Source organism: Coregonus lavaretus (assembly GCF_964263955.1).
Source record: "Coregonus lavaretus genome assembly, contig: HAP1_SCAFFOLD_1774, whole genome shotgun sequence".
Lineage (NCBI taxonomy): Eukaryota > Metazoa > Chordata > Actinopteri > Salmoniformes > Salmonidae > Coregonus > Coregonus lavaretus.
In genome coordinates, this window is record NW_028167149.1 from 82,501 (window position 1) to 94,717 (window position 12,217).

The 12,217-nt window shown below is 47.7% G+C and overlaps 1 protein-coding gene across 1 annotated transcript in view; it reads left to right on the top strand.

Moving 5' to 3' along the window:
* LOC311113842 (serine palmitoyltransferase 2-like) overlaps window positions 1-11,463 on the top strand; it is a gene marked incomplete at its 3' end in the record, with an annotated part of 63,540 nt that extends 52,077 nt beyond the window's left edge. Inside the window, exons 10-11 of the mRNA XM_084189135.1 lie at window positions 5,435-5,570; window positions 11,334-11,463. Coding sequence (XP_084045261.1) covers window positions 5,435-5,570; window positions 11,334-11,463 — 266 coding nt within the window. The remainder of the gene's footprint in view (window positions 1-5,434; window positions 5,571-11,333) is intronic.
* Between the last annotated feature and the right edge of the window lie 754 nt (window positions 11,464-12,217).

Sequence of the window (12,217 nt, forward strand, 5' to 3'; positions counted from 1 at the left end):
GACCCAGGGCCTGGTCTATAGCCAGCCAGTCTAATGAAGACGACCCAGGGCCTGGACTACAGCCAGCCAGTCTAATGAAGACGACCCAGGGCCTGGTCTACACCAGCCAGTCTAATGAAGACGACCCAGGGCCTGGTCTATAGCCAGCCAGTCTAATGAAGACGACCCAGGGCCTGGACTACAGCCAGCCAGTCTAATAAAGACGACCCAGGGCCTGGACTACAGCCAGCCAGTCTAATGAAGACGACCCAGGGCCTGGTCTATAGCCAGCCAGTCTAATGAAGACGACCCAGGGCCTGGACTACAGCCAGCCAGTCTAATGAAGACGACCCAGGGCCTGGTCTATAGCCAGCCAGTCTAATGAAGACGACCCAGGGCCTGGTCTATAGCCAGCCAGTCTAATGAAGACGACCCAGGGCCTGGTCTACACCAGCCAGTCTAATGAAGACGACCCAGGGCCTGGTCTATAGCCAGCCAGTCTAATGAAGACGACCCAGGGCCTGGACTACAGCCAGCCAGTCTAATGAAGACGACCCAGGGCCTGGTCTACAGCCAGCCAGTCTAATGAAGACGACCCAGGGCCTGGACTACAGCCAGCCAGTCTAATGAAGACGACCCAGGGCCTGGACTACAGCCAGCCAGTCTAATGAAGACGACCCAGGGCCTGGACTACAGCCAGCCAGTCTAATGAAGACGACCCAGGGCCTGGACTACAGCCAGCCAGTCTAATAAAGACGACCCAGGGCCTGGACTACAGCCAGCCAGTCTAATGAAGACGACCCAGGGCCTGGTCTATAGCCAGCCAGTCTAATGAAGACGACCCAGGGCCTGGACTACAGCCAGCCAGTCTAATGAAGACGACCCAGGGCCTGGTCTATAGCCAGCCAGTCTAATGAAGACGACCCAGGGCCTGGTCTATAGCCAGCCAGTCTAATGAAGACGACCCAGGGCCTGGTCTACACCAGCCAGTCTAATGAAGACGACCCAGGGCCTGGTCTATAGCCAGCCAGTCTAATGAAGACGACCCAGGGCCTGGACTACAGCCAGCCAGTCTAATGAAGACGACCCAGGGCCTGGTCTACACCAGCCAGTCTAATGAAGACGACCCAGGGCCTGGACTACAGCCAGCCAGTCTAATGAAGACGACCCAGGGCCTGGACTACAGCCAGCCAGTCTAATGAAGACGACCCAGGGCCTGGACTACAGCCAGCCAGTCTAATGAAGACGACCCAGGGCCTGGACTACAGCCAGCCAGTCTAATGAAGACGACCCAGGGCCTGGTCTATAGCCAGCCAGTCTAATGATGACGACCCAGGGCCTGGACTACAGCCAGCCAGTCTAATAAAGACGACCCAGGGCCTGGACTACAGCCAGCCAGTCTAATGAAGACGACCCAGGGCCTGGTCTATAGCCAGCCAGTCTAATGAAGACGACCCAGGGCCTGGACTACAGCCAGCCAGTCTAATGAAGACGACCCAGGGCCTGGTCTACAGCCAGCCAGTCTAATGAAGACGACCCAGGGCCTGGTCTACACCAGCCAGTCTAATGAAGACGACCCAGGGCCTGGTCTACAGCCAGCCAGTCTAATGAAGACGACCCAGGGCCTGGTCTATAGCCAGCCAGTCTAATGAAGACGACCCAGGGCCTGGTCTATAGCCAGCCAGTCTAATGAAGACGACCCAGGGCCTGGTCTATAGCCAGTCTAATGAAGACGACCCAGGGCCTGGTCTATAGCCAGCCAGTCTAATGAAGACGACCCAGGGCCTGGTCTACACCAGCCAGTCTAATGAAGACGACCCAGGGCCTGGTCTACACCAGCCAGTCTAATGAAGACGACCCAGGGCCTGGTCTACACCAGCCAGTCTAATGAAGACGACCCAGGGCCTGGTCTACACCAGCCAGTCTTCCTCATAGCCCTATGATGCTACTGAGACCTATAGACAGGTGGATACGATTCTAACTGAAAGAGAGACAAGAGTCTCGGTTAGTGTTACCAGGTCAGGTCCTCATCAGTACATGGAGCAGAGGTGGAGCCGTCACTGCAAAGCACCAGCCGTCCCGCCAGCCAGCCATCACACCCAGATATACTGTATATACAGGCAGGCAATACTTTAAAGATGTATAAAGCTGCTGTGATGGATCCAAGTTTCACAGGTGAATGAGATTTAAACTGAAAGTGCAAGATGAAGTTGAGTAATATATGTGTTATTCTTCAGAGTGGGTTTACAAAGCTCTGTCACAGGATGATTAACATACTGTAACCCTAGAAACATGTTGAAAGGATAAATCTCCCCGGAGGAGCCCAGGAGGAGGTCTTGGGAATGATCCCTGTTTCCCACAGGGAAAACTCTATTTGGGAATGCCCTCCGGCTTTCCCGGGTAGTTTGGGAAGTTGGGAAGTCTCAGCATGTGGGTCAGGACTAGGGCTGGGTTATATGGCCTAAAAATCTATATATGTACATGTTTTTATGTTTTTCTATGCTTTGTTGTACAATTAAAGGTCAATTACAATTCATTTCAAACAGTCAGGAATAATCTAATAAATTCAGGGCTTGTGAATGATACCTAGGTGAAATATACGCCTTCCATAACCATAAAACCCACTAATAATGTAATGTAGCAGGCATTATAGAAAGAAAGAAAGAGAGAGAGAGAGAGAGAGTGTAAACATTTTACATTTTAGTTATTTAGCAGACGCTCTTATCCAGAGCGACTTACAGTTGGTGAGTGCATACATTTTTCATACTGGGGCTGAGGTGTGTCAGAGTAGTGACCTGGTCGTGTAATCCAGGGGTGTGTGTCAAGAGTAGTGACCTGGTCGTGTAATCCAGGGCTGAGGTGTGTCAGAGTAGTGACCTGGTCGTGTAATCCAGGGCTGAGGTGTGTCAGAGTAGTGACCTGGTCGTGTAATCCAGGGCTGAGGTGTGTCAGAGTAGTGACCTGGTCGTGTAATCCAGGGCTGAGGTGTGTCAGAGTAGTGACCTGGTTGTGTAATCCAGGGCTGAGGTGTGTCAGAGTAGTGACCTGGTCGTGTAATCCAGGGCTGAGGTGTGTCAGAGTAGTGACCTGGTCGTGTAATCCAGGGCTGAGGTGTGTCAGAGTAGTGACCTGGTCGTGTAATCCAGGGCTGAGGTGTGTCAGAGTAGTGACCTGGTCGTGTAATCCAGGGCTGTGTGTCAGAGTAGTGACCTGGTCGTGTAATCCAGGGCTGAGGTGTGTCAGAGTAGTGACCTGGTCGTGTAATCCAGGGCTGTGTGTCAGAGTAGTGACCTGGTCGTGTAATCCAGGGGTGTGTGTCAAGAGTAGTGACCTGGTCGTGTAATCCAGGGCTGAGGTGTGTCAGAGTAGTGACCTGGTCGTGTAATCCAGGGCTGTGTGTCAGGGTAGTGACCTGGTCGTGTAATCCAGGGCTGTGTGTCAGAGTAGTGACCTGGTCGTGTAATCCAGGGCTGAGGTGTGTCAGAGTAGTGACCTGGTCGTGTAATCCAGGGCTGAGGTGTGTCAGAGTAGTGACCTGGTCGTGTAATCCAGGGCTGAGGTGTGTCAGAGTAGTGACCTGGTCGTGTAATCCAGGGCTGAGGTGTGTCAGAGTAGTGACCTGGTCGTGACTTGTGGTCCTCTGTAGCTCAGCTGGTATAGCATGGCGCTTGTAACGCCAAGGTAGTGGGTTCGATCCCCGGGACCACCCATACACAAAAAGATAATGTATGCACGCATGACTGTAAGTCGCTTTGGATAAAAGCGTCTGCTAAATGGCATATTATTATTATTATTATTACTTGTGCAGTCTGCTCTATCCGTTATTGGCTGAGAGGGCCAAGCTCCTCCCCTTACACAGCCAGTCAAGTCAACTTTCACCAGGGCTCATCACATAGCTTATACAACACACCACACATACACACTGACGTGGAGTCCAATGAGCCCCTGTCACATTCGCCCACTCCTCTCTTTTCTCCTCCTCTTTCTCCTCCTCTTCCTCCTCCTCTTCCTCTTTCTCCTCCTCCTCCTCCTCCTCCTCCTCCCCCTTCTTCTCCTCCTCCTCCTCCTCCTCTCCTCTCCTCCTCCTCCTCCTCCTCCTCCTCCTCCTCCTCTTCCTCCTCCTCCTCCTCCTCCTCCCCCTTCTTCTCCTCCTCCTCCTCTTCCTCCTTCTCCTCCTCTTTGTCTCTCTCCAGTTATTGCTGCTTTATTGTTTACTCCTGTTTCAGTAAAACGGCAGCATTCCATTAACCAATCTTGCTCTGTGTGTGTGTGTGTGTGTGTGTGTGTGTGTGAGAGAGAGAGAGTGGGTCACTCTGTGTGGCTCTTAATTAGGATGTTGTGTTCTGGTGTTTTGTTCAGTCTGGCAGCCCAGGCTGGAATGTGCCACCGCAAAGTGACTTGAAGGCTGTTGACTGTGTGTGTGTGTGTGTGTGTGTGTGTGTGTGTGTGTGTGTGTGTGTGTGTGTGTGTGTGTGTGTGTGTGGCACCACCACACCACAGCAGGGGTATTCTGTCAAAAGCACAGCGCCCTGCGAGAGCCTTATTTCTTTGTTTGGAGGGGCAGCTGGGAGAGGGGAAGGGTGGGTTGAAATTGTCAGCGAAGACCAAATTCCTGATACAGAATCCTTAGCATGCGTGGAATGTTTGACAAGTGGAACCGAGGCCTTAGGGTTGGCCATTCAGAACTGTTCGGTCCACCTCTTAGCCAATAAGGAACAGGCAGAATCCTGCTCTAAACCGAACACAAGGTCATCAGAGGAGAGGAGCTTATGTAGTTAGTTCGTCAGTCAGTGTGTTGACCTCCCTTGACTGCTGAAGATGATTGTACCACAGTGTATGATGCCAGTTGTAATGTATCAATTAGCTCATTATGCTTTCAGCCCTTAAAGCACACATATACTCTTACACAGACATACTACCTCTCTCTCTCTCTCTCTCTCTCTCTCTCTCTCTCTCTCTCTCCCTCTCCCTCTCCCTCTCCCTCTCCCTCTCCCTCTCCCTCTCCCTCTCCCTCTCCCTCTCCCTCTCCCTCCTCTCCTCTCTCTCTCTCTCTCTCTCTCTCTCTCTCTCTCTCTCTCTCTCTCTCTCTCTTCTCCTCCTCTCTCTCTCTCTCTCTTTCACACACACACTGCTGTGTATCCCCATGCTGTTAGTGTGGAATATATAGATGGGGATCTGGCTGGGGCATGAGGATCTGGCTGTAGCTAAATTCTACAGCTAGATCCTAACATTCAGACAGACAGACAGACAGCTTAAATTTCAGCTCCCTGTCTGTGTTAATGTGTAAACTTGAAAGAGGTTTAACCAACTTTAATTAGGTTCAGGCTTTAGCTACTCATTTTTCAATTCTTCAATTGAATTATAATTTGAAAACTGAATTGAAGTGTGTGTGTGTGTGTGTGTGTGTGTGTGTGTGTGTGTGTGTGTGTGTGTGTGTGTATGTGTGTCTCTCCAGGTCGTGATCGCGTGCAGCAGTTGGCTGAGAACACGGTGTATTTCCGTCGGCGACTGACAGAGATGGGCTTTATCATCTACGGCAACAACAACTCGCCCGTAGTTCCCATGATGCTCTACATGCCCTCCAAGATAGGGTGAGTACCCATTATGACCTGCATACCCTCCTAGATAGGGTGAGTAACCATTATGACCTGCATACCCTCCTAGATAGGGTGAGTTCCCATGATGACTTGCATACCCTCCAAGATAGGGTGAGTACCCATTATGACTTGCATACCCTCCAAGATAGGGTGAGTACCCATTATGACTTGCATACCCTCCAAGGTAGGGTGAGTACCCATTATGACTTGCATACCCTCCAAGATAGGGTGAGTACCCATGATGACCTGCATACCCTCCAAGATAGGGTGAGTACCCATTATGACTTGCATACCCTCCAAGATAGGGTGAGTTCCCATGATGACCTGCATACCCTCCAAGATAGGGTGAGTTCCCATGATGACCTGCATACCCTCCAAGATAGGGTGAGTACCCATTATGACTTGCATACCCTCCAAGATAGGGTGAGTACCCATGATGACCTGCATACCCTCCAAGATAGGGTGAGTACCCATTATGACTTGCATACCCTCCAAGATAGGGTGAGTTCCCATGATGACCTGCATACCCTCCAAGATAGGGTGAGTTCCCATGATGACCTGCATACCCTCCAAGATAGGGTGAGTTCCCATGATGACCTGCATACCCTCCAAGATAGGGTGAATACCCATGATGACCTGCATGCCCTCCTAGATAGGGTGAGTACCCATTATGACCTGCATGCCCTCCTAGATAGGGTGAGTACCCATGATGACCTGCATACCCTCCAAGATAGGGTGAATACCCATTATGACCTGCATGCCCTCCTAGATAGGGTGAGTACCCATGATGACCTGCATGCCCTCCTAGATAGGGTGAGTTCCCATGATGACCTGCATGCCCTCCTAGATAGGGTGAGTACCCATGATGACCTGCATGCCCTCCTAGATAGGGTGAGTAAGCCCTGGCATCCATAGTTCCATCTGTGAAACCCTGGAGTCGATGTCCGCGAGCCACAGAAATCTATACTGAACAAAAATATAAACGCAACATGCAACAATTTTACTGAGTTACAATTCATATAAGAAAATCAGTCAATTGAAATAAATGAATTAGGCTCTAATCTATGGATTTCACATGACTGGGCAGGAGCACAGCCATGTGTGGGCCTGGGAGGGCAAAGGCCCACCCCACTGGGGAGCCAGACCCAGCCAATCAGAATACGTTTTTCCCCACAAAAGGGCTTTATTACAGACATAAATACTCCTCAGTTTCATCAGCTGTCCGGGTGGCTGTTCTCAGATGATCCCGCAGGTGAAGAACCCAGATGTGGAGGTCCTTGGCTGGCATGGTTACACGTGGCCTGCGGTTGTGAGGCCGGTTGGAAGATACTGCCAAATTCTCTAAAACAACGTTCTGGGATCTTTTATTTCTGTTCATAAAACATGGGACCAACACTTTACATGTTGTGTTTATATTTTTGTTCAGTATAATTAGCATAATAAAACATATATATAATAATTTCCTGAGCTTTCTTAAATAGGACAGACACTTCAAAACAAACTTCCTTTTGATTTATTTTTTGACTAGCTGTTTTGCCATGCATGAATATGTTATTCAATATGTTTCTATGGGCTAATAGCAGTGAGGCCAAAATCAGTGTTTCATCAAATCCTTTTTTTATACTTACAAGGGTCCTCAAATTCTAAGTCAAATAGCTAAATGATCCTTGGTATGACCATCTTAAAACTATTCCATATGATCCTTGGTATGGCCATCTTAAAACTATTCCATATGATCCTTGGAATGACCATCTTAAAAATATTCCAGATGATCCTTGGAATGACCATCTTTAAACTATTCCATATGATCCTTGGTATGACCACCTTAAAACTATTCCATATGATCCTTGGGATGACCATCTTAAAACTATTCCATATGATCCTTGGTCCACTCTAAATTTCAAGTCTTTGCCTCTAACCCTAGGAAGCACTTTGCCACCTTCTCCTCCCTGCTGAATTCTCCTCCTCCCCCTCCCTCCTCCCTCTCTGTGGATGACTTCGTCAACCATTTTGAAAAGAAGGTTGACGACATCCGATCCTCATTTATTAAGTCAAATGACACCGCTGATCCTGCTCACACTGCCCTACCCTATGCTTTGACTTCTTTCTCCCCTCTCTCTCCAGATGAAATCTTGCGACTTGTGACGGCCGGCCGCCCAACAACCTGCCCGCTTGACCCTATCCCCTCCTCTCTTCTCCAGACCATTTCCGGAGACCTTCTCCCTTACCTCACCTCGCTCATCAACTCATCCTTGACTGCTGGCCATGTCCCTTCCGTCTTCAAGAGAGCGAGAGTTTGCACCCCTCCTCAAAAAACCTACACTCGATCCCTCCGATGTCAACAACTACAGACCAGTATCTCTTCTTTCTTTTCTCTCCAAAACTCTTGAGCGTGCCGTCTCTAGCCAACTCTCCTGCTATCTCTCTCATAATGACCTTCTTGATACAAACCAGTCAGGTTTCAAGACTGGTCTTTCAACTGAGACTGCTTTTCTCTGTGTCACGGAGGCTCTCCGCACTGCTAAAGCTAACTCTCTCTCCTCTGCTCTTATCCTTCTAGACCTATCTGCTGCCTTTGATACTGTGAACCATCAGATCCTCCTCTCCACCCTCTCCGAGTTGGGCATCTCCAGCGCTGCTCACTGTTGGATTGCGTCCTACCTGACAGGTCGCTCCTACCAGGTGGCATGGCGAGAATCTGTCTCCGCACCACGTGCTCTCACCACTGGTGTCCCCCAGGGCTCAGTTCTAGGCCCTCTCCTATTCTCTCTATATATCAAGTCACTTGGCACTGTCATATCCTCACATGAAAAAAAAAAAAAAAAAAAAATATCCTCACATGGTCTCTCCTATCATTGCTACGCAGACGACACACAATTAATTTTCTCCTTTCCCCCTTCTGATAACCAGGTGGCGAATCGCATCTCTGCATGTCTGGCAGACATATCAGTGTGGATGTCGGATCACCACCTCAAGCTGAACCTCGGCAAGACGGAGCTGCTCTTCCTCCCGGGGAAGGACTGCCCGCTCCATGATCTTGCCATCACAGTTGACAACTCCATTGTGTCCTCCTCCCAGAGTGCAAAGAACATTGGCGTGACCCTGGACAACAGTCGTTCTCCACTAACATCAAAGCGGTGACCCGATCCTGCAGGTTCATGCTCTACAACATTCGAAGAGTAAGACCCTACCTTACACAGAAAGCAGCACAGGTCCTAATCCAGGCACTTGTCATCTCCCGTCTGGATTACTGCAACTCGCTGTTGGCTGGGCTTCCTGCCTGTGCCATTAAACCCCTACAACTTATCCAGAACGCTGCAGCCCGTCTGGTGTTCAACCTCCCAAGTTCTCTCATGTCACCCCGCTCCTCCGCACACTCCACTGGCTTCCAGTTGAAGCTCGCATCTACTACAAGACCATGGTGCTTGCCTACGGAGGTGTGAGGGGAACGGCACCTCCTTACCTTCAGGCTCTGATCAGTCCCTACACCCAAACGAGGGCACTACGTTCATCCACCTCTGGCCTGCTAGCTCCCCTACCTCTACGGAAGCACAGTTCCCGCTCAGCCCAGTCAAAACTGTTCGCTGCTCTGGCACCCCAATGGTGGAACAAGCTCCCTCACGACGCCAGGACAGCGGAGTCACTGACCACCTTCCGGAAACACTTGAAACCCTACCTCTTTAAGGAATACCTGGGATAGTATAAAAGTAATCCTTCTACCCCCCCCTCCCCCACCCCCCCATCAAAAAAAAAAAGAAGAAAAAGTGGTTGTCCCACTGGCTATCATAAGTTGAATGCACTCATTTGTAAGTCGCTCTGGATAAGAGCGTCTGCTAAATGATGTAAATTTAAATGTAAATGACCATCTTTAAACTATTCCATATGATCCTTGGTATGACCATCTTTAAAATATTCCATATGATCCTTGGTATGACCATCTTAAATCTATTCCATATGATCCTTGGTATGACCATCTTAAAACTATTCCATATGATCCTTGGTATGACCATCTTAAAACTATTCCATATGATCCTTGGTATGACCATCTTAAAACTATTCCATATGATCCTTGGTATGACCATCTTAAAACTATTCCATATGATCCTTGGAATTACCATCTTAAAACTATTCCATATGATCCTTGGTATGACCATCTTAAAACTATTCCATATGATCCTTGGTATGACCATCTTAAAACTATTCCATATGATCCTCGGTATGACCATCTTAAAACTATTCCATATGATCCTTGGAATTACCATCTTAAAACTATTCCATATGATCCTTGGTATGACCATCTTAAAACTATTCCATATGATCCTTGGTATGACCATCTTAAAACTATTCCATATGATCCTTGGTATGACCATCTTAAAACTATTCCATCTGATCCTTGGTATGACCATCGTAAAACTATTCCATATGATCCTTGGAATGACTATCTTAAAACTATTCCATATGATCCTTGGTATGACCATCTTAAAACGAATGCATATTATCCTTGATATGACCATCTTAAAACTATTCCATATGATCCTTGGTATGACCATCTTAAAACTATTCCATATGATCCTTGGTATGACCATCTTAAAACTATTCCATATGATCCTTGGTATGACCATATTTAAACTATTCCATATGATCCTTGGTATGACCATCTTTAAACTATTCCATATGATCCTTGGTATGACCATCTTAAATCTATTCCATATGATCCTTGGTATGACCATCTTAAAACTATTCCATATGATCCTTGGTATGACCATCTTAAAACTATTCCATATGATCCTTGGTATGACCATCTTAAAACTATTCCATATGATCCTTGGTATGACCATCTTAAAACTATTCTATATGATCCTTGGTATGACCATCTTAAAACTATTCCATATGATCCTTGGAATTACCATCTTAAAACTATTCCATATGATCCTTGGTATGACCATCTTAAAACTATTCCATATGATCCTTGTTATGACCATCTTAAAACTATTCCATATGATCTTTGGTATGACCATCTTAAAATTATTCCATATGATCCTTGGAATTACCATCTTAAAACTATTCCATATGATCCTTGGTATGACCACCTTAAAACTATTCCATATGATCCTTGGTATGACCATCTTAAAACGATTCCATATGATCCTTGGTATGACCATCTTAAAACTATTCCATATGATCCTTGTTATGACCATCTTAAAACGATTCCATATGATCCTTGGTATGACCATCTTAAAACTATTCCATATGATCCTTGGTATGACCATCTTAAAACTATTCCATATGATCCTTGGTATGACCATCTTAAAACTATTCCATGTTCACTACTCTTCCTCTCTCTTCCCTCTCTCTCTCTCTCTCTCTCTCTCTCTCTCTCTCTCTCTCTCTCTCTCTCTCTCTCTCTCTCTCTCTCTCTCTCTCTCTCTCTCTCTCTCTCTCTCCCCCCCTCCCTATCTCTCTCACCCTCCATATTTTGCTCTCTCTCTCCCTCCCCTTCTCGTTCTCTCTCCTCCCTGTCTTACTCTCTCCCCCCCTCCCTCTCTCTCCCACTCTCTCTCTCTCTCTGTCTTTCCCCTCTCGCTCCCTATCAATTCAATCTCTCTCCCTCCATATTTCTCTCCCTCTCTCTCTCTCTCTCTCGCTTTCTCTCTCTTTATTTTTCTCCACATCATGCTCTCTCTTTCTCCCTCTCTCCCTCTCTCTCGCCCGCTCTCTCTCGCCCTCTCTCTCTCTCTCACTCCCTCTCTCTCTCAGGGCATTTGGTAGAGAGATGCTGAAAAGGAACATCGGGGTGGTGGTGGTGGGCTTTCCAGCCACACCCATCATCGAGTCGAGAGCGCGATTCTGTATCTCTGCCGCTCACACCAAAGACATGCTTGACACGGTAACTATGCCCCCATGCTCAGCACAAAATGGTGGCCTTATTCACACTAAAGACATGAAGACAGACACACTCCTGTGTCATTCCTTTCTTACATCCTGTCTTCCATTCCATATGCACAATGACTTCCTCTTCTTAGGGCAGCATTTCCCAAAACTCGTGTGCAGGACAAAATGGAGTTGATAAGAGAAAATCTAACTACCCACTGGGCACAGACATCAGTCCAACATCTATTCTACGTTGGTTCAACGTAATTTCATTGAAATGACTTGGAAACAAGATTAAAATTCAATCAGTGTGTGCCCAGTGGGTAACCATGGTAGGTAACCCCCATCCCCCTAGTGGTGGGTGTGTGCAAGTACGCCTCCCCTCCCCTCACTGCGGGCACCAGATCAAACATCCTCTCTTCATCTCTTTCTCCCCCAGGACTCCCCATTTAACTGAACACTCACTCTGCCTCCACCTCTTTTAACTTCTTCTCTCTTTCACAAAGGTCTGTCTCCTCCGTCTCCTCCCCCTACAACCCAAACCACCCTTTTGATGTGATGTTATATGTTTTCACATCCAGTCACGCATAAAAAAAAAAAAAAAATCTCATGTTTCTTGAATATGTTATTTCATCATAGCTGTAGCTATACTCATGCTTGGAAAGCCAGGCAGGGGTTTTGGGAGCGATAAGAAGTAAAGTCGTCTAAAGAGGGTGGTAGAAACAATATAGTCACTGACAACGGTGCATTAAGATTGAGTAGAGGGCAGG